This window comes from Sebastes umbrosus, chromosome 4 (genome assembly GCF_015220745.1).
Source record: "Sebastes umbrosus isolate fSebUmb1 chromosome 4, fSebUmb1.pri, whole genome shotgun sequence".
In the NCBI taxonomy this organism is placed as follows: domain Eukaryota; kingdom Metazoa; phylum Chordata; class Actinopteri; order Perciformes; family Sebastidae; genus Sebastes; species Sebastes umbrosus.
In genome coordinates, this window is record NC_051272.1 from 12,692,972 (window position 1) to 12,716,806 (window position 23,835).

The window sequence follows — 23,835 nt, forward strand, 5'->3', positions numbered from 1 at the left end:
AGTCGCCATGGCAACACTGAGACCATAGCAATAAAGTTTAAATCAAGTTAACTGTCTGTTTCATTTACCTAAACATTATTCAGTTAAAGGTGGATATTAGTTATCTGAACTTAAATGTGTCACTATTAAATAATTACTGATCAACTATAAAACACACCAACCAATCAGAATATGACTACACACCAACAATCACAAAACCACTACACAACAACAATACGACTACACACCAACAATCAGAATACGACTACACACCAACTAATCAGAATACGATTACACACCAACTAATCAGAATACGACTACACACCAATCAATGAGAATACTACTACACACCAACAATCAGAATACGACTACACACCAACTAATCAGAATACGACTACACACCAACCAATCAGAATACGACTACAAACCAACCAATCAGAATATGACTATACACCAACAATCACAATACGACTACACACCAACCAATCACAATACGACTACACACCAACCAATCACAATACGACTACACACCAACCAATCAGAATACGACTACACACCAACAATCACAATACGACCACACACCAACCAATCACAATACGACTACACACCAACAATCAGAATACAACTACACACCAACTAATCAGAATACGACTACCAACAATCAATCAGAATACAACTAAACACAATCCAAAAATAATATGACTACACACCAACAATCACAGTACGAATACACACCAACCAATCACAATACGACTACACACCAACAATCACAATACAACTACAGACCAATAATCAGAATACGACTACACACCAACAATCACAATACAACTACACACAAACCAATCAGAATACGACTACACACCAACTAATCAGAATACGACTACACACTAACCAATCAGAATACGACTACACACCAAATAATAAAAATACGACTACACACCAACTAATCAGAATACGACTACACACCAACAATCACAATACGACTACACACCAACAATCACAATACGACTACACACCAACAATCACAATACAACTACACACCAACCAATCACAATACGACTACACACCAACCAATCACAATACGACTACACACCAACCAATCGGAATACGACTACACACCAACCAATCAGAATACGACTACACATCAACCAATCAGAATACGACTACACACCAACAATCACAATATGACTACAAACCCAACGGGTTCATCTCACAAAATGTCACTCTTCACAACGGGACCAGGCCAGGATGTCCTCTCTCTCCACCCCTCTTTGCTATATTCTTTGAACCCTTAGCATCTGCAGTATGGCAAAATAGTAATAATTATCGCTAAAAAAGACTATCCTCTCAAACTGGAAATCAAAAAATAACCTAAACATTATACAGTAGAAGAATCTTCTAATAGATCATATATCCCTAGAAAAAATGTCTGCCTCCCTCAACCACAAAACAACTGCTTTCAATAAAACCTGGTCTGCATTCATCAATAAATTAACCTCTGATATTGTCTGATCTCCCTGAGAGCCATGGCAACACTGAGACCATAGCAATAAAGTTTAAATCAAGTTAACTGTCTGTTTCATTTACCTAAACATTATTCAGTTAAAGGTGGATATTAGTTATCTGAACTTAAATGTGTCACTATTAAATAATTACTGATCAACTATAAAACACACCAACCAATCAGAATATGACTACACACCAACAATCACAATACCACTACACAACAACAATACGACTACACACCAACAATCACAATACGACTACACACCAACTAATCAGAATACGACTACACACCAACTAATCAGAATACGACTACACACCAACCAATCAGAATACGACTACAAACCAACCAATCAGAATATGACTACACACCAACAATCACAATACGACTACACACCAACCAATCACAATACGACTACACACCAACCAATCAGAATATGACTACACACCAACCAATCAGAATACGACTACAAACCAACCAATCAGAATATGACTACACACCAACAATCACAATACGACTACACACCAACCAATCACAATACGACTACACACCAACAATCAGAATACAACTACACACCAACTAATCAGAATACGACTACCAACAATCAATCAGAATACAACTAAACACAATAAACCCACACTAACCTGCATGTCTTTGGACTGTGGGAGGAAACCGGAGAACCGGAGTAGACCCACGCTAACCTGCATGTCTTTGGACTTTGGGAGGAAGCCGGAGAACCCGGAAAAAAAACACACTAACCTGCATGTCTTTGGACTGTGGGAGGAAGCCGGAGAACCCGGAGTAAACCCACACTAACCTGCATGTCTTTAGACTGTGGGAGGAAACCTGAGAACCCGAAGTAAACCCACACTAACCTGCATGTCTTTGGACTGTGGGAGAAAACCGGAGAACCAGATTAAACCCACACTAACCTGCATGTCTTTGGACTGTGGGAGGAAACCGGAGAACCGGAGTAGACCCACGCTAACCTGCGTGTCTTTGGACTTTGGGAGGAAGCCGGAGAACCCGGAAAAAAACACACTAACCTGCATGTCTTTGGACTGTGGGAGGAAGCCGGAGAACCTGGAGTAAACCCACGCTAACCTGCATGTCTTTGGACTGTGGGAGGATGCCGGAGAACCCGGAGTAAACCCACACTAACCTGCATGTCTTTAGACTGTGGGAGGAAACCGGAGAACCCCGAGTAAACCCACACTAACCTGCATGTCTTTGGACTGTGGGAGGAAACCGGAGAACCCGGAGTAAACCCACACTAACCTGCATGTCTTTGGACTGTGGGAGGAAACCTGAGAGCCCGGAGTAAACCCACACTAACCTGCATGTCTTTGGACTGTGGGAGGAAACCGGAGAACCCCGAGTAAGCAGATCCAGACTGCGGCTGTGGACCAGTCCACTGGTTTCCAGTCTGTCTGTCAGCCCCTGTTTATCTGCACAACGACTCCCACCAACCCGACGGGCACTGAACAGAAACCAGAGAGTCATCAGTGAGAGAAAACAGTGAGTTTCATCAGATCACAGCTGCAGCTCCTCCTCTACCTGAGCAGGTGTTTCTATCTGAGCCTGAGCTTCCACAGTCCAGGAGAGCAGAACTCTTTAGTCCTCCACGTCTCCATACAGCGCCCCCTGGAGGACTGGAGGAGCCCCACAGACCACCCCTGGATCCTGCTGGTCAGAGACAGCTTCAAACTGAGGGCCACCACTGGTTAGACTGGTTAGACTGGTTAGACTTCACCTCCAGTCTGGCTGCTACAAGCTAGCAAGCCACCATCTGCCCAAACTGCCAATCAGAGGCCACTGAGGGGGGGTTATCATTTGTTAGTGACACCCACCAGATAAAATAAATATCAAACAACATAAAATGTTTTGAGCTGCATTTAATTAGTTTGTTTAATTTGTTAAGTTTACAAATATAAAAGAGAAACAGCATCAACAAAATAGAAAATACAATGCAGGATATAATAAAGGGAATAAACTGTAACATGTATAATAAAGTAACATGCATAATAACGTAGAAATGTATAATAAAGTAAAAATGTATTATAAAGTAACGTGTATAATGAAGTAAAAATGTATAATAAAGTCAAATATATAATGAAGTAACATGTATAATGAAGTAAAAATGTATAATAAAGTCAAATATATAATGAAGTAACATGTATAATGAAGTAAAAATGTATAATAAAGTAAAAATGTATAATAAGTAACATTTATAATAAAGTAACATGTATAATGAAGTAAAAATGTATAAAAGTAAAAATGTATAATAAAGTACGATGTACAATAAAGTCAAATGTATAATGAAGTAAAAATGTATAGTAAAAAATGTATAATGAAGTAAACATGTAAAATAAAGTAACATGTATAATAAAGTAAAATGTATAATGAAGTAAAAATGTATAATAAAGTACAATTGTTTGGGGCACCAGGTTACTACAAATATGATTCTCTGGTAGTAGAAGGATGTCTTGGTTAAATTATATGTATTGAAGGAGCATGTGGTTAATAACCTATAATCAATCAATCATTTTTTGTTTGCTGTATGTTGAATGGAGCAGCGCCCCCTGGTGGCCTCAGTGGGAGCTACCTTAACATGAAAGCAGCCACACAGGAGTTTAGTCCAGTTAGTGATGCAGGTGGAAGACGGCGCCGAGAGTAAAACTCATAAACAATAACATTGAGATGAATTATAGATGTTGTTTTGTTACCTTGAAACATTTTCAGTCAGAAAGTCATAATTTCTTTAGTTTTGAATTGAACATTGAATCCCAGATGGCATCATCATCATCATCATCATCGTCATCATTGGCAGCAGCAACAGTTAGTGAAATGTGTTTATGTTTCTTAATTACTTTAACATTATATTTTTATGCTAATGTTAAAAATAAAGTCGAAGTATTGATGTGTGTGGGTGAGGGAACATTGCTGGTCTGGTGTTTTATTAAACAGCACCTCCTCCTGGACTGGAGCAGAACCACCTGATTACAGTTTTTCTCAATTGTTTACACACAAATACTGGTACTTGACACACAATGACCACAACATGTAACTCATGCACCAACCCCCTGAACCAATTCTGCTAAACTACAAGCACAATTCCTGCTTTACACTCAAATTGCAGTTCTAAAACACACTTTTTTCAAAACAATACACACAATGCTCTGCATTTGGCACAATTTTCATGAAGAAAATCTCGTTTTCACAAGGAACACACTGTCATTCAAAATTCTAAAGTCAATTGCCCTACTATGCACACTGACTCATCACATGGGCAAACACCTGTCACACAGTGTTACAATTAGCAATCAGTTGATGCTTTTCATGGCTGGATTCGACATGCTAAGCGATATTTCCCCCGCTGCTTGGCCAGGGAAAACATTGCTTGTGATGTGGATGAGGTGCTGTGGCCAGACCGAAACAGAAGAGAGGATGCAGCATAGTTTTTTTTCCCGTTTTTTTTTTTACAGTAACTGTATACAGTAAATTCCTCTGTTGTTTTGTATGTAGACCACTGTATGTGCAACTCTGTGTTGGTTGGGATGTACACTGTGTACATTGTTTTTGTGGGGAAAATAAAATATATTTGTTACCGTGTATTTGTGTGTTCTGAGTATAAAAACAATATTCTAAAATATTTTACAACACACTTATGTATGTACTGTCTGTAGTAAGTGTAACACTGTACAAAAAAAAGGCCTAAGTCATCATGATGAATGGAGAAGAAGTGTTTTCCATTCATCATAGTGTTTTACATTGAGCACATCAGTGTTCAACTGGTTCTTATAAATGTCTATTCATATGATGGTTTGTGTGTGTCATTTGAAAACAAAATACCATTTTGAGAAGAAATAACATTGTTTTGAATGTAAAGTTTCATTTTGCAGGAGAATTGAGGGGTTTTGCCCATTGTGTGTGTGTTTTTTGATTTGTGTGTAGAGTTCTGAGAGTATGAGGCATGCTTTCAGAAAATGTGTGTAAACAATCGAGAAAAACTGTAAGTCTGGAATCAGATCAGTGAACAACAGAGACACACATCTGAGTGTAAATGATCTGATCTGGATTTGATCTGATACCGGACTGTAGAAATGATGAGTGGAAATGGAGCCTTGTATGGGACTAAAAGCCTACGATCATAATAAGTGTTAGATAAGTGTTATTCATGTTAGGTTTGTAATAACATGGGTTCGTATTAAGTTTATTTATGAAGTTGAATATGAACAAAGACTGAGCTCTGTTAGGAAGTGAAGACGCAGAAATAACATGTTGAGTTGTCAGTGTTCCGCCCACTTTAACTGGAGTTGTGTCGTCTCTTATCTGAGAGGTCGGTCCTCAGGTGATGATAGAGTCTCTCAGGTGATTATAGAGTCACTCAGGTGATGATAGAGTCACTCAGGTGACGATAGAGTCCCTCAGGTGATGATAGAGTCCCTCAGGTGATTATAGAGTCCCTCAGGTGATGATAGAGTCCCTCAGGTGATGATAAAGTCCCTCAGGTGACGATAAAGTCTCTCAGGTGACGATAGAGTCCCTCAGGTGATGATAGAGTCCCTCAGGTGATTATAGAGTCCCTCAGGTGATGATAAAGTCCCTCAGGTGACGATAAAGTCTCTCAGGTGATGGTAGAGTCCCTCAGGTGATGATAAAGTCCCTCAGGTGACGATAAAGTCTCTCAGGTGATGATAGAGTCCCTCAGGTGATTATAGAGTCCCTCAGGTGATGATAGAGTCCCTCAGGTGATTATAGAGTCCCTCAGGTGATTATAGAGTCCCTCAGGTGATTATAGAGTCCCTCAGGTGATGATAGAGTCCCTCAAGTTCTCATCTGAGCAGCATGAAGAGAAACTCACTGACCGTCACCGTCTACAGACTGGACCGCCGTCTCTTCGCCGTCTCCGTGCTTCAGGACATATCTCCTGTACGCTCTCTGGATCACCGTCACTGCCACTTCTTCCGGCTTCCTCTGCAGGCTGCTGCTGATTGGTTCACAAGATACCTGTACGTAACAATAATCAATAATCATCTAGCTCTGATAATAATAATAATAATAAAAATAATAATGAATAATATTAGACATAATGCTAATATACAGTAGATAATAATACAACATGCAGGTTAGCTTGTGTTTACTCCGGGTTCTCCGGTTTCCTCCCACAGTCTAAAGACATTCAGGTTAGTGTGGGTTTACTCCGGTTCCCTGCCACAGTCCAAAGACATGCAGGTTAGCGTGGGTTTACTCCGGTTCTCAGGTTTCCTCCCACAGTCCACAGACATGCAGGTTAGTGTGGGTTTACTCCGGGTTCTCCAGTTTCCTCCCACAGTCCAAAGACATGCAAGTTAGCGTGTGTTTACTCCAGGTTCTCTGGTTTCCTCCCACAGTCCAAAGACATGCAGGTTAGTGTGGGTTTACTCCAGGTTCTCCAGTTTCCTCCCACAGTCCAAAGACATGCAAGTTAGCGTGTGTTTACCACCGGGTTCTCCAGTTTCCTCCCACAGTCCAAAGACATGCAGGTTAGTGTGGGTTTACTCCTGTTCTCCGGCTTCCTCCAAGAAAGACATGCAGGTTAGCGTGGGTTTACTATGAGTTCTCAGGTTTCCTCCCACAGTCCAAAGACATGCAGGTTAGTGTGGGTTTACTCCGGGTTCTCCGGTTTCCTATAACAGTCCAAAGACATGCAGGTTAGCGTGGGTTTACTCCTGTTCTCCGGCTTCCTCCAAGAAAGACATGCAGGTTAGCGTGGGTTTACTATGAGTTCTCAGGTTTCCTCCCACAGTCCAAAGACATGCAGGTTAGTGTGGGTTTACTGCGGTTCTCAGGTTTCCTCCCACAGTCCACAGACATGCAGGTTAGTGTGGGTTTACTGCGGTTCTCCGGTTTTCTCCCACAGTCCAAAGACATGCAGGTTAGCGTGGGTTTACTCCGGTTCTCCGGTTTCCTCCCACAGTCATGCAGGTTAATTGTCGACTCTAAATGTCCTGTAGGTGTGAATGTGAGTGTGAATAGTTGTTTGTCTCTATGTGACAGCCCTGTGATAACTTCTGTTATGATTTGACGCTATATAAAAATAAATTGAATTGAATTGAATTGAATTGATAGTCTGGTGACCTAACCAGGGTGTACCCCGCCTTCACCCAATGTCAGCTGGGATCGGCTCCAGCCCCCCTGAACAGGATAAGTGATTATGGATAATGGATGGATGGATGAATAATAATAATAATGATAAATGTATATATTTAAATGTTATAATATATGTAATATATTATATATATTATAACATTTAAATATATACATTTAAATATAATTCAAAAATAATTAAAATACTATAGAATAGAATAGAATAGAATAGAATAGAATAGAACCTTGGTTGTGAACATTTCCTCCATTCTGGCTTTGAGAGAGTTCATTTTTCCTGAGTCACCCAACACCTGCACACACATGGAATATAATAATAACAATAATAATAATAACAATAATAATAATAATAACAATAATAATAATAATAATAATAACAATAATAATAATAATGTTACCTGTGTGGAGAGTGCAAGAAGGACGTCCGTGTAGTGGACTTTGTCTCCAGGAAGTAGAGGCGGGTCCATGTTGATCAGTTTGATGGTGTTTGGTTTAGGAATCCTCAGAGGGTCCTTCAGAGCTAAGCAGAAATCTGATAGCTCACTGTGGAACACAGGAGAGTCCGTTAGAGTCCACTACAGACCACTACAGACTACTAGAGACCACATAAGAATCCACTGCAGACCACTAGAGACCATACTAGAGTCCACTACAGACCACTATAGACCATACTGTATTAGAGTCCACTTCAGATCACTAGAGACCACATTAAAGTCCACTGCAGACCACTAGAGACCATATAAGAGCCCACTACAGACCACTTGAGACCATATTAGAGTCCACTAGAGATCATATTAGAGTCCACTACAGACCACTAGAGACCATATTAGAGTCCACTAGAGACCATATTAGAGCCCACTACAGACCACTAAAAACCACATTAGAGTCCTCTACAGACCACTAGAGACCAAATTAAAGTTCACTGCAGACCACTAGAGACCATACTAGAGTCCACTACAGACCACTATAGACCATACTGTATTAGAGTCCACTTCAGATCACTAGAGACCACATTAAAGTCCACTGCAGACCACTAGAGACCATATAAGAGCCCACTACAGACCACTTGAGACCATATTAGAGTCCACTAGAGATCATATTAGAGTCCACTACAGACCACTAGAGACCATATTAGAGTCCACTAGAGACCATATTAGAGCCCACTACAGACCACTAGAGACCATATTAGAGCCCACTACAGACCACTAGAGACTATATTAGAGTCCACTACAGTCCACTTCAGACCACTATAGACCACATTAAAGTCCACGGTGGACCACTAGAGACCATATTAGAGTCCACAACAGACCACTAGAGACCATATTAGAGACCATTAGAGCTTTTTAAAGTCACACCTGTACTCTATGGAGTTTGGACTCACCTGTACTGTAGGGAGTTTGGACTCACCTGTACTCTGTGGAGTTTGGACTCACCTGTACTCTATGGAGTTTGGACTCACCTGTACTGTAGGGAGTTTGGACTCACCTGTACTGTATGAACTGCGAGGCCTTGGGGTCAAACTTCCTCCAGGTTTCATAAAACATCTGGAGGTCGTCGTCACTCAGCGGCTCGGCGTCCTCTGATCTAAGGGTCTCCAGGAAAACGGCGATGAACAGGTGGAGCACCAACAGGAAGGACAGGATGATGTACGTGACGAAGAAGGCGATGGCGGCTGCCGGGTTGCCACAATTCTCGAAGTCGGGGTCGCAGTCTGGCGGCGTGTCCATCATGGGATACTGCAGGCCACCCCAGCCAGTGGAGGCAGTGGCCATAAACATACAGATCATGCTGTTCCCAAACGTCTCAAAGTTGAATATGTCGTCAATCAGGGGTTCTCTCTTCACGTGGGCAAAGTGAAACATGCCGAAGATGGAGTAGATGAACATGATGATGAAGAGGAGGAGGCTGATGTTGAAGAGGGCAGGAAGTGACATTATGAAGGCCAAAAGCAGCTTCCGGATCCCCCTGAACCAGAAGAAGATACAACCGATACGAAGCCCTCGTAACATAAGGAAGAGAGAGGGCGAGACCAGGTATTTCTCCATGAGGTCAGCGAAGAACATGCCTAAAGAGAGAATCAGAGACAACACACAAGATTAAGACTTTCTGATCCTCCAAGAGACCTGGTGGATCTGACCACGGCCTCCCAAAGTACAAAGAAATCTTTGTGTCAATTAAAAGAGGTAGAGATTCAGGAGGCATTATCATTTGGTACAATTCAAATGCGTTAACATTCTGCAAAAGTAGCATGCAGCTGTGAGATGGCCAACATACAGTTGTATACTGTAACTGTATATGTAATCAACCGTCACCTGTGATTGAGCGTGGTTTTTGCGTCTTCACTGGACACACCCCCAGCGTTTCAGAGCAGGATACTGCTGATTTTTTCACGATTTTGAAACCTGATTTTATATACTTGCCGGTATTTTTAATCATTCAAATTTAGCTAGGTGGTTAATAAGACATTTCTGTCGCGTGAAAAGGTCTAAAAGTAAAACAGGAAGTGGTCGTTGTTGTGGGAAAAAATAATGAATTAAATGTAAATGTTGCCTCAACAAAACAAAAGATATTCTTTAAATGAAAGGAGATTTAAGGAAAGTTGAATGTGTTCCACAGTTAGGAGACAATGACGATGATATCACCAGAGGACTCACCTAAGATGGCCACTATGATCACCACGAAGTCGAGGATGTTCCAGCCGTTGGTGAAGTAGTGCTGTCTGAGAGCGATGATCTTCACGATGAACTCGATGAAGAAGAGGATGATGAAGACGAAATGGAACCAGGCCAGAATAAATTCCATCTCCATTCTCTGATCGTCCGTCTCCATCATTCGGGTCACCATGTACAGGCAGATCAACACCAAGATGAAGACCAGGAACGACCGTTTAGTCACCATGTCAAAGAGCCGAGCCTGGAACCGATTCTGAAACATGAAGACCAGAGGATGTCAGAGCCACACGACACGTTGAAACCAGCAAGTGTTCATTTATCCAGAGATAAAACATAAGACTTATTATAAATTTATTCAGACTTTATTCTGAATTTATTCAGTTTATTCTGACTTTATTACTAATTTATTCAGAATTTATTCAGAGTTTATTCTGAATTTATTCAGAGTTTATTCTGACGTTATTATTAATTTATTCAGAATTTATTCTGACTTTATTATGAATTTATTCAGAGATCATTCTGAGTTTATTCAGAATTTATTCAGAGTTTGCTGTAAATTTATTATAAATTTATTCTGAGTTTATTCTTAATATATTCTGAATTTATTTTGAATTTATTCTGAGTTTATTCAGTTTTTATTATGAATTTATTTAGTATTTATTCAGAATGTATTCAGAGTTTATTCAGAATTTATTCAGCGTTTATTATGAATTTATTATAAATTTATTCTGAGTTCATTATGAATTTATTTAGAGTTTATTTTGAAGTTATTCTGAGTTTATCATGAATTTATTCTGAGTTTATTGTGAATTTATTGCGAATATATTCTGAGTTTATCATGAATTTATTCTGAGTTTATTGTGAATTTATTGCGAATTTATTCTGAGTTTATTATGAATTTATTCTGAGTTTATTCAGAATTTAATCAGCGTTTATTCAGTCTATTCTGAATTTTTTTTCAGAATTTATTTAGAAGTAGTATTATTATATTATTATATATTATTATTATTATTATTCGGTGCTTACTCACAGTTTATTATGAATTTATACAGAATCTGCAGTGGGAGGCTACCTGAATGTCATGGAGAGAAGAACTCACCGTCCAGTCTGTTTTTGTTTCGCTCCGCTAATCGACGCATTCAGTTGATGCCGACGTAAACTAAATGTTTGAAGCGTATCCAGATTTTAGTTGAACAATGTCGCCATACAGTTTGACACAAATCGTTGTCAGCGAACTGGGCTAAACCACCTAGCATACAGCGCCAAAGAGTCTAGAAGCCAAGAGAAGACACTCCGGTCCTTTTTTGACAACAGCGCTGCCGCCATTTTGGACTGAAAACGCCAATGAGTCTGTGTCCATGTCCATGGAAGAGACGTCTGTAAATCAGAGGATATAAATCAACTTCCCAGTATGAACACTTAAATAGCCCTCATTTAAAACATTATGTCCTAAAAGTAGTAAAATGAACTAATAGCTGAATCCAGAGTTATTTTCCTCGCCATAATGAACGGTCATCAGACCCACGGGACTGCACCGCCCTGCACGCTCATATAATATATCTGGTTCTGCCAGCTTGCTGCGGCTGTAATAATGGATATATTGGCTGTAGTTCATCACTTTTATTATCTTCTAATACACCCATGGGCTGTATGCTGTAAGCCTGTACCGTGGTGGATGTATTAACGTCTCTGTTCCCAAACAACCGTCTATCAGCCAGTAGCTAGTAGTGCTAGTAGCATGACATCAACAGAATTTAATGGAGTTGTAGGCTATTTATTAACACGCAGGGCAAAAGCACAGGACACAACCTCTTCTACATCCATGGTCTGTGGTCTATTGGACTCCATTTTGGATCCTTGACAAAGTTTGAGATTGATCTCAAATTCTCTTTGCTGTATTTTTATAACTTCCATTTATGTCCATCGCTTACTTTATGCTTCTCTGGGAAGCAGCCGGGTTAAAAGTTTAATAAATAAATAAGTAAATAGTTATAATAGTATGAATATTTATAATATTTTATTGTTCAATACAGGACATTTCAGTAGAGACATTAAATATGACAATAGAATAGAAATAATTAGACATATCGGTAGATTAGACATGAACAGCTGTTTGGGTCACAGGGCAAACCGAAAGGATGTCGCGGACCAAACCGAACGTCCTGTACCGAACGGTTCAATACAATTACACGTATTACTTGACTGCAATTACATCATTTCCCATCATGCTTCTTGGTTTGCTGACTAAATACTACTTAATTTGAGTTAATGACACACCTGCAAAAACCTGGATCAGGTGTTTACAGCCTGTACAGTAACCTGGTTTCTATTAGAGTGCTCCAGCTAACATTATCCCAGAACTCTAACCAGAACTCTATTCTGAACTCTATTCTGATCTCTAACCTGAACTCTATTCTGATCTCTAACCTGAACTCTAGCCTGAACTCTATTGTGAACTCTAACCTGAACTCTATTCTGATCTCTAACCTGAACTCTAGCCTGAACTCTATTTTGAACTCTAACCTGAACTCTATTCTGATCTCTAACCTGAACTCTAGCCTGAACTCTATTTTGAACTCTAACCTGAACTGTAGCCTGAACTTGAACCTGAACTCTATTCTGAACTCTAACCTGAACTCTAGCCTGAACTCTATTTTGAACTCTTACCTGAACTCTATTCTGATCTCTAACCTGATCTCTAGCCTGAACTCTATTTTGAACTCTAACCTGAACTGTAGCCTGAACTTGAACCTGAACTCTATTCTGAACTCGAACCTGAACTCTGTTCTGATCTCTAACCTGAACTCTAGCCTGAACTCTATTTTGAACTCTAACCTGAACTCTATTCTGATCTCTAACCTGAACTATAGCCTGAACTCTATTTTTAACTCTAACCTGAACTGTAGCCTGAACTCGAACCTGAACTCTATTCTGAACTCTATTCTGAACTCGAACCTGAACTCTATTCTGATCTCTAACCTGAACTCTAGCCTGAACTCTATTTTGAACTCTAACCTGAACTCTATTCTGATCTCTAACCTGAACTATAGCCTGAACTCTATTTTTAACTCTAACCTGAACTGTAGCCTGAACTCGAACCTGAACTCTATTCTGAACTCTATTCTGAACTCGAACCTGAACTCTAGCCTGAACTCTATTTTTAACTCTAACCTGAACTCTATTCTGATCATCTAACCTGAACTCTAGCCTGAACTCTATTTTGAACTCTAACCTGAACTGTAGCCTGGACTTGAACCTGAACTCTATTCTGAACTCTATTCTGAACTCTAGCCTGAACTCTATTTTGAACTCTAACCTGAACTCTATTCAGAACTCTAACCTGAACTCTAGCCTGAACTTGAACCTGAACTCTATTCTGAACTCTAGCCTGCACTCTAGCCTGAACTCTATTCTGAACTCTACTCTGTATTTACTGTGTGTTTGGAACACAGTGTGACAGAAGAACCCACCTGAGGTCGTGGAACAGGTTTCTGAGGTTTCATCACACGTTCCTTCAGAGCCTTGCAATATTTCTGCTGCTCCTCTGTCATTAAAATAGGTTTCCCTGCAAAGTAAAGACAAAAATAAAGACAAAAGTAAACACCAAAGTAAAGACAAAACTAAAGACAAGTAGGTTACACACCAAAGTAAAGACAAAAGTAAAGACACAAGTAGGCTACACACCAAAGTAAAGACACAAGTGGGCTACACACCAAAGTAAAGACCAAAGTACAGACACAAGTAGGCTACACACCAAAGTAAAGACAAAAGTACAGACATAAGTAGGCTACACACCAAAGTAAAGACAAAAGTAAAGACCAAAATAAAGACTCTGTTTGTCTGTCTGTCTGTCTGTCTGTCTGTCTGTCTGTCTGTCTGTCAGTATAAAGACGTATCTTGTCTCCCTGCAGGTTGTCGATGATGACTCTGATGAAGAGGTTGAAGGTGAAGAAGGAGCTGATGATGAGGAAACTGATGAAGTACAAGTACATGGAGATGTTGGAGTCATAGACTGGCTGAGACTCCACCTACACACATGCACACACGCGCACACGCACACGCACACACACACACACACACACACACACACACACACACACACACACACACACACACACACACACAGTGTCAGGACCAGTAGAAGTGCTTTAATACCAGTAAAGCTACCAGTTGGTGTACTGACCCGTGTGGAGTCCACAGCGGCGTACATGATGTCCATCCAGTTTGATGTCGCCTGACAGAGAAACCACACAGAACTTCATAAAGAATTTAAGTTTGTTCTCTAATGTTAACTCAGCTTAAATTATCAGGCTAAAAACACTGTGGAAGGTTTAATGCCAAACGTGAGAAACAACACAGAACTTCATAAAGAAAACAGTGAACTTGGATATACTGTATTTTTGTACTTGTGGGATATATTTATGTTTTTATTAAAAAAAATTTCAGGGGCTGTAGCTCCTGGTAGGGTCTCCCAAGGCAAAATGGTCCCAGGGGAGGGGCCAGACTGAGAGCGAATCACAGACCCTGATGATACGGACTGAACAGACTTGTGTAACCTCGCTTGGAATAGGGAAACCAGGGCCCCCTCCTGGAGCCAGACCTGGGAGGGGAGATCGCCGGAAAGCGTCTGGGGGACTCTCGCCTTTTCCAGAGTTGCCCAGGGTGAGAGGCGCCAGGCGGGTGTAAGGATACTCACGAGCCCCCGGCTGAGCATGTTGGAGCTCTCCCAGGAGAACGAGAGGGTCGCCTCTCTGTGACTGCGAGTCGCTAAAAGGAAATCTCTGACTGTTGTTTGTGCTTATGCACCAAACAGTGGGAGAGTGGGTGAGTGGGAGGAACGGCCTGCCTGATCTGAATCCGAGTGATGCTTTGTTGTTGGACTGCTGTGCTAGTCATGGATTGTCCATAACAAACACCATGTTCGAGCATAGGGTGGTTCATAAGTGTACTTGGTACCAGTACACCCTAGGCCAACGATCATTGATCGATTTTGTGGTCGTATCCTCAGATCTGCGGCTGTATGTCTTGGACACTCGGCTGAAGAGAGGAGCAGAGCTGTCAACTGATCACCACCACATGGTGAGTTGGATCAGATGGCAGGGGAGGCTGCCGGACAGACCTGGTAAACCCAAACATGTAGTGAGGGTGAACTTGGAACGTCTGGCTATGACCCTGAGGTCCGCAAGGTCTTCAACTCCCACCTCCAGAAGATTTTTTTGTGCATCCTGGGGGAGGCTGGGGACATGGAATATGAGTGGGCCATGTTAAAAGCCCCCATTGTGGAAGCGGCTGCTATGAGTTGTGGTCGGAAGGTCGTCGGTGACTGTCGTGGCGGCAACCTAAGAACCCGCTGGTGAAAACCGCTGATAGGTACCGGTTGGCCAGAAGGACAGCAGCTGTGGCGGTCGCCAAAGTAAAAACCCGGATGTCAAGGAGTTCGGGGAGACCATGGAGAAGGACTTTCGGTTGGCCTCAAGGAAGTTCTGGAAAACCGATAGACGACTCAGAAAGGGAAGGCAGGGCTTGTGTGTTCAGCAGGAGGAAGACTCAGGGGAAGGCTTGTCCATATTGTTGTTAGAGGTCGCTGAGGTAGCTCCTCAGAAGCAAGACGCCGGGGGTGGATGAGATTCACCCTGAGATGCTGAAGGCTCTGGACATTGTTGGGCTGTCTTGGCTGACACGCCTCTTAAGTGTTGCGTGGAGGTTGGGGACAGTGCCTGTGGAATGGCAGACCAGGGTGGTGGTTCTCATTTCTAAAAAGGGGGACCTGAGGGTGTGCTCACAATTATCACATTGCTAAGCCTCTCTGGGAAAATGTATTCTAGGGTGCTGGAAAGGAGTTTCAGACCGATTGAACATCAGATCCAGGAGGAACAATGCAGATTCTGTCCTGGCCGTGGAACAGTAGACTGGCTCTTTACCCTCGTAGGGCTGTTGGAGGGTCATGGGAGTTTGCCTATCCAGTCTACATGATGTTTTGTGGACTTGGAGAAGGTTTACGATTGTGTCCCCCCGGGGAGTCCTGTGGCGGGTACTGTGGGAATATGGGGTACCGGGGTCGCTGTTACGAGCCATCCGGTCCTTGTATAACCAAAAAGAGAGCTGTGGCCGTATACTCGTTTCCGGTGGGTGTTGGCCTCCACCAGGGTTTTCTGGGCACGTCCAACAGGTAAGAGGCCCCGGGGTAGACCCAGAACACGCTGGAGAGCTTATATATCTGGTCTGGGAACGCCTCGGGGACCCGCAGGAAGAGACGGAAAATGTTGCTGGAGAGGGATGTCTGGGATTCCCTGCTAAGCCTGCTGCCCCTGAGACCCAGATAAGAGGAAGAGAATGGATATATTTTTTTGTACTTGTAAGATATATTTTTTTGTACTTGTAGGATATATTTTTTTGTACTTGTAAGATATATTTTTTTGTACTTGTAGGATATATTTTTTTGTACTTGTAAGTCATAGTTGTTTCTGAAGCATTAGAAATATGATGTGTATTGTTTGATTAGTTTGTTTGTGTTTGCAAAACAAAAATGCATTAGTTTGTTAATGCTATTTTGAACTTGTAGGATATATTCTTTTGTACGTGTAAAATATATATTTTTTTGTACTTGTAAGACATTGTGAAGCATTAGAAATATGATGTGTATTTATTTGATATGTAGGCTATGTTTTGTATTTGCAAACCACGCTGTGTCTGTTAGTGAACCGTAAGAAATAAAACAACTGTTGTTAGTTTGTTGCGTTGTGGCAGGAAATGAGCTCCATATGTGAACTACACAGTCTTCAACTCCTGGTTTTATAGGAATGATCATAGTGTTATCAGTGAGTTTATAGCCTGGATTCATTGTTTTCTAGCTCACACTGAATGTTCACAATGAGAGTGTTCACACTGACCACGTGCAGCAACGACAGGTAACCACTCAGCACGTCGTCGTAGTTTGAGATTGAGTTCTTCCAGTGGACCTCGCTGGCGTTTTCCAAGTACATCAGAGAGTGACACATACTCTTGTTTTCCACGTCCTCAGATGAGAAGAGTACCTCTGACGTGTCATTAAAACAGTAATAAAACTTCCCAGCAAACAGATTCACTCCCATGACGCTGAAGACTAACCAGACGAACAGGAACACTAGCAGCACGTTAACCATGGACGAGACGGACCGGACTAGAACCTGGACCACCACCTGTACACAGACAGGTAGAGAGGGAGACAGATAAACACCTGCACACAGCTGTGCGTCTCTTCTGTCTCTCTCTCCTAACCGTACACAAGCTGAGGCTCTATTGGTGAGTTAAGGCTTCAAAAAACATCTCATTATACACAATGATCAGGCAAAACCCTGAATGGTATAGTATTAGTATAGTAGTATATTAACAGTAGTATAGTATTAGTATAGTAGTAATTAACAGTGGTATAGTAATAGTATATGAGTATATTAACAGTAGTATTGTAGTAATTAACAGTAGTATAGTAAGAGTATAGTAGTAATTAACAGTATTATAGTAATAGCATATTAGTATATTAACAGTAGTATAGTAGTATAGTAGTATAGTGCCTGTCTCACCCTCAGGCCAGGGAAGCGAGACAGGGCCCTCAGGGGCCCCAGAGCTCTCAGAGTCCGGACGACTCCCAGTTCAGAGAATCCAAACCAGTCCGCTGCCAGAGACACCAGAGACACCTGGAAGAGACAACACAGGGTTAACATCCATACTGGGACCAGTTTACCCAGTACCAACTGGTAGAAACAATACTGGGAACAGTTTACCCAGTACCAACTGGTAGAAACAATACTGGGAACAGTTTACCCAGTACAAACTGGTAGAAACAATACTGGGACCAGTTTACCCAGTACCAACTGGTAGAAACAATACTGGGACTAGTTTACCCAGTACTAACTGGTAGAAACAATACTGGGACCAGTTTACCCAGTACCAACTGGTAGAAACAATACTGGGAACAGTTTACCCAGCACCAACTAGTAGAACCAATACTGGGACCAGTTTACCCAGTACCAACTGGTAGAAACAATACTGGGACCAGATTACCCAGTACCAACTGGTAGAAACAATACTGCGACCAGTTTACCCAGTACCAACTGGTAGAAACAATACTGGGACCAGTTTACCCAGTACCAACTGGTAGAAACAATACTGCGACCAGTTTACCCAGTACCAACTGGTAGAAACAATACTGGGACCAGTTTACCCAGTACCAACTGGTAGAAACAATACTGGGACCAGTTTACCCAGTACCAACTGGTAGAAAGAATACTGGGACCAGTTTACCCAGCACCAACTGGTAGAAAGAATACTGGGACCAGTTTACCCAGTACCATCTGGTAGAAACAATACTGGGACCAGTTTACCCAGTACCAACTGGTAGAAACAATACTGGGACCTGTTTACCCAGTACCAACTGGTAGAAACAATACTGGGACCAGTTTACCCAGTACCAACTGGTAGAAAGAATACTGGGACCAGTTTACCCAGTACCAACTGGTAGAAAGAATACTGGGACCAGTTTACCCAATACCAACTGGTAGAAAGAATACTAGAACCAGTTTACCCAGTACCAACTGGTAGAAACAATACTGGGACCTGTTTACCCAGTACCAACTGGTAGAAAGAATACTGGGACCAGTTTACCCAGTACCAACTGGTAGAAAACAATACTGGGACCTGTTTACCCAGTACCAACTGGTAGAAACAATACTGGGACCTGTTTACCCAGTACCAACTGGTAGAAACAATACTGGGACCAGTTTACCCAGTACCAACTGGTAGAAAACAATACTGGGACCTGTTTACCCAGTACCAACTGGTAGAAACAATACTGGGACCTGTTTACCCAGTACCAACTGGTAGAAACAATACTGGGAACAGTTTACCCAGTACCAACTGGTAGAAACAATACAGGGACCAGTTTACCCAGTACCAACTGGTAGAAACAATACAGGGACCAGTTTACCCAGTACCAACTGGTAGAAACAATACAGGGACCAGTTTACCCAGTACCAACTGGTAAAAACAATACAGGGACCAGTTTACCCAGTACCAACTGGTACTGGGACCATTCCAGTTTGTGTAGTCTCTACCTGCAGGTCAGTTTCCGATGAGGTTAATCCTGAACTGACAGTCAGCTTTAACAGACAGCTGACGATCAATATATCACCAATAATCACAGTTATTGATCTCAATCTTACGTGTAAGATGAGAAAGTCGAGCCAGCACCAGGCGCTGCTGAAGTATTTCTTGAGTCCGAAGGCGATCCACTTGAGAAGCATCTCCATGAGGAAGACGAAGGTGAACACCTGATCTGCTCTCTCCAGAACCATCTTTAAGACCTGACGCTGCTGCAGGTGGACATCCTCAAACACCTGTTGACAGACACACTGATGTTAACACCTGGCCAGGTGTGTCAGGACCAGTCTCATGTCACTCCACATGCAGACAGACAGCATATCTGTCCACTCCCATGTTGATAAGAGTATTAAATACTTGAACATTTTTGAAAAAAAGTGTGATTAATCGCAAATTAATCACAATTAATCGTGATTAATTTGTGATTAATCACACACAATCATGTGATTAACTTCTTTTAATGAATTGACCACACTAGTAATAATAAATATATTAATGTTTAATGTCTTCACCAGAGCTACGCTGCTCAGCAGGATGATGACGATGATGAAGGTCTCAAAGCATTTGTGTTGTACGATGGAGAAACAGGCTCTTCTGAAGTTAAACCAGACCCTCCCTCCACCCTGGGACGTGTCTATGTCCAGGAACGGACAGCAACGGTAACACTCTGAAACACAGACATATCAGGGCTGTTATTGATCACTGATTGGGCTGTTATTGAGCACTGATTGAGCTGTTATTGATCACTAATTGGGCTTGTATTGATCACTAGTTGGGCTCTTATTGATCACTAATTGGGCTTGTATTGATCACTAGTTGGGCTCTTATTGATCACTGATTGGGCTGTTATTGATCATTGGTTGAGCTGTTATTGATCATTGATTGGGCTGTTATTGATCACTGATTGGACTGTTATTGATCACTGGTTGGGCTGTTATTTATCACTTTATGGTGCTCATTGATCACTGATTGGGCTGTTATTGATCACTGGTTGGGCTGTTATTGATTATTTATTGGCTCCTGTTCTCCATCACTGTTACAGAAAGACTCGTACTGTCGCTGCAGCAGTCGTCAGGTGTGTCTCCTCTCTGGTGTTTGTCTTCTTGGTGCTGCTGGACGTCAGGATGTTTCTGAAAAAACAGTGAACAGATTTTAGTTTATTAGAACTCACCAACGGTCTGAACCCTTACATGTTTCTATACAATTAGTTTTGATCAATTCAATTGATTTTGTTATGAAACAAATGGATCTGTCCCGTACTTGCAATCATGAGCTCTTCACTTCACTCAAATTCACTTGATTTTGATTTAGATTTTTCTCCACGATGTGTAAAATGTCTCCGTGGTGAAAATAAATTTATTACAATAAAAACTGTTCATGTCAGTTATGCAGCTGACAGTCCAGTAAACTGTGACGTGATTGGTTGAAGTACTCAGATCTTTTAATGGAGTAAAAGTACTAATACCACAGTTTAGAAATATTCTGTTACAAGTACATCTATCAGCCTTGCGATCTTAACATGCTAAAAGTGACAATGCTAACACGCTGATGTATCAGGTTTACCATGTTCGCCATCTTAGTGTAGTGTGTTAGCATGCTAACATTAGTTTAGCATGCTTACATGCTAAACTAATGTTTAGTGTGTTTAGTTTAGTGTGTTAGCATGCTAACATTAGTTTAACATGTTAGTATGCTAACATTAATTTAGCGTGTTTGCATGATAGCATTAGCTGATTATCAGTAACCACAGAGCCCAGCTGAGGCTGATGAATGTCTTTAGTTCTGCAGATATCTGGTCATAAACCAAAGTATTGGACACAGTAACATGTTGACCTGAAGGCGGCGCTAGAGGAAACGTTGTGGGCCGCCCAAAAACTGTCTGTTACGTTTCTAATCGCTTTTACATTTACATTTAATTTATTAAATGTGTTGGGCTGTACTGAAACATTCTCCTCATTGAGTCGGTAGTTGTTTAGCAGCTGAAAAGACTTCTTGTTATTAAAAAAATTATAAAAAACTTAATTAAAGGTTTTTTCATAAATGATTGAATTTGTGCTCATTCAGAGACAGAGTGATGAAATGCTAAATTAGTTAAGTTATTGTTTTATACTTAAGAGGTCTTTGTTTCCCTGGAACAAAAGAGGAATAAATAACAGCAAAAACGAAATAAACAAAAACATCAGTATCGGCCAAATTGTTATTTTAAACATCGGTATCGGCCAAATTGTTAATTTAAACATCTACGTCTCTTGGTGCGTTGACTTAATTAGTTCTACATTTCACAAAGGCCAGTTTACATTTCAGGTATCAATAGAATGAAAAACAATTTACTTTTTTCTCTTTCTCTTCTTTATTTTCAGGCGTCTTCGCGGCATCGGCGGGGGCCTTGACCTCTGACATCGGTTGGTTTGTGGTTACCAAGGTCAAGGCCAGGTACTGCTTTCTGTTGACCTCCTGACCGTCGACCTCTAACCATCAAATACAAAATACATTCAGTCATAAAATCTGAGATTTACAGTGAACTCAGTAACTCCACACTCGTTATTAACGGTTTCACCTCAACTAAATGAGTCAGTTGATAAAGTCTTGCTCTGGTTCTGGTTCTGGTCCTACCTGGGGGGTCTGGGTTCATATGGGTCTTCTTTCCCAGCAGAGCACACACAGCCCGGTTGATCCGGCTCATGGCGATCTGAAAGTTGTTTGTTTCTTTTTCTTCTGGAGCCACCAGACTTACACTGCTGTCCGAGCTCAGCAACAAGGCCAGGAACAGATTCAGGACCTGAAACCAGACCAGGAACACACTCAGGGTCTGAAATCAGACCAGGAACACACTCAGGGCCTCAAACCAGACCAGGAACACAATCAGGGCCTGAAACCAGACCATCAACAAATTTAGGACCTGAAACCAGACCAGGAACACACTCAGGGCCTGAAACCAGACCAGGAACACATGCCCTCAGGACCTGAAACCAGACCAGGAACACATGCACTCAGGACCTGAAACCAGACTAGGAACACACTCAGGGCCGGAAACAAGACCAGGAACACACTCAGGACCTGAAACCAGACCAGGAACACACTCAGGACCTGAAACCAGACCAGGAACACATGGACTCAGGGCCTGAAACCAGACCAGGAACACACTCAGGACCTGAAACCAGACCAGGAACACTCTCAAGACTTGAAACCAGACCAGGAACACACTCAGGAACAGATACAAGACCTGCAATAAGGTCAGGAACAGATTCAGATTCAGATCCAGAGTCCAGAACAGACTCAGGACCTGTACCTTTATTGGTATAAATATTGTTCAGCCAGATTCAAAACAAAAACCCTGAACCTTTGACCCCAGACCTGAATCTGTTTGTAGCTACAGCTGACCTTCTGGACTGGAGGATTAGTGACGTACAGGGACCAGGCTCAGGTCAAAAAGTGTCTACCTGTGAAGACTCACCAGCAGGTTTCCAATGACCAGGACCATCATGAAGAAGATCAGACATGTTGTCTGACCTGAGACCTCCATGCAGTCCCACATGGTCTCGATCCACTCTCCACACAGGACCCTGATGATGATGAGGAAGACGTGGAAGAAGTCGCACATGTGCCAGCGAGGAAGCTGGCAGTTCATGGAGATCCGACAGACATGGTCTTTGTAGTCCTGCTGGAACAGCTGCATGCCGACCACGGTGAAGATGAAGACCATGATGAGCAAGACGAGAGTCAGGTTCCTCAGAGCCCTCACCGAGGTCCAGATGACCTTTAGCAACACATGGAGGGCCGGCCACCACCTGGCCAGCCTCAACATCCGCATCTGCACAGGAGACAGGTAGGCAGACAGGTAGATAGATAGGTAGACAGGTAAGGAGACAGGTAAACAGGTAGACAGGTAAACAGACATGTAGGTAGACAGGTGGACATACAGGTAGACAGACAGGTAGGTAGACAGTTAGACAGTTAGACAGACAGGTAGGTAGGTAGGTAGGTAGACAGTTAGACAGACAGGTAGGTAGGTAGGTAGACAGTTAGACAAACAGGTAGGTAGGTAGACAGGTAGACAGTTATATTGAAGATGTCGTTCCACTGACCAGTATAAGAAACCTGAGACCTGAGACGTCGAGAAACAGACACAGCAGACTTAATACGACAAGGACACTGTCAAAGATGTTCCATCCCACCTGTAACCATGGAAACAGACACGTTACCATGGGAACAGACATGTTACCATGGGAACAGCTGTCAGTCATCAACACTAAGCTGGTAACAAACAGGAAGTCCCACCTGGAAGTATCCGTACGGGTCCATGGCCACGAGTTTGACGACCATCTCAGCCGCGAAGATTGCTGTAAAGGCCTGAGAGAGGTCAGAGGTCAGAGGTCAGGGGTCGGAGGTCAGAGGTTG

The 23,835-nt window shown here is 42.0% G+C and overlaps 1 protein-coding gene across 3 annotated transcripts in view; it reads right to left on the bottom strand.

The window, feature by feature from the left end:
* Nucleotides 1-5,680: 5,680 nt before the first annotated feature.
* The window catches only part of LOC119486565 (sodium channel protein type 4 subunit alpha B-like), a 33,297-nt gene continuing 15,142 nt past the window's right edge, over nt 5,681-23,835 (bottom strand). For 2 of the 3 annotated variants that reach the window (XM_037766741.1, XM_037766740.1), the window contains exons 14-31: nt 23,716-23,787; nt 23,523-23,612; nt 22,892-23,248; nt 22,051-22,216; nt 21,769-21,905; nt 20,492-20,567; nt 19,950-20,104; nt 19,500-19,673; nt 17,862-17,975; nt 17,193-17,480; nt 14,486-14,536; nt 14,199-14,330; nt 13,773-13,874; nt 10,285-10,555; nt 9,116-9,695; nt 8,029-8,173; nt 7,858-7,923; nt 5,681-6,493 (exon numbers count right to left, since the gene is read on the bottom strand). In XM_037766741.1, the coding sequence (XP_037622669.1) occupies nt 6,344-6,493; nt 7,858-7,923; nt 8,029-8,173; nt 9,116-9,695; nt 10,285-10,555; nt 13,773-13,874; nt 14,199-14,330; nt 14,486-14,536; nt 17,193-17,480; nt 17,862-17,975; nt 19,500-19,673; nt 19,950-20,104; nt 20,492-20,567; nt 21,769-21,905; nt 22,051-22,216; nt 22,892-23,248; nt 23,523-23,612; nt 23,716-23,787 (3,126 nt within the window). In that variant the 3' untranslated portion in view covers nt 5,681-6,343. Of the gene's footprint in view, nt 6,494-7,111; nt 7,153-7,857; nt 7,924-8,028; nt 8,174-9,115; nt 9,696-10,284; nt 10,556-13,772; nt 13,875-14,198; nt 14,331-14,485; nt 14,537-17,192; nt 17,481-17,861; nt 17,976-19,499; nt 19,674-19,949; nt 20,105-20,491; nt 20,568-21,768; nt 21,906-22,050; nt 22,217-22,891; nt 23,249-23,522; nt 23,613-23,715; nt 23,788-23,835 lie in introns of those variants that run through there. The other variant, XM_037766742.1, reaches the window with a different exon arrangement.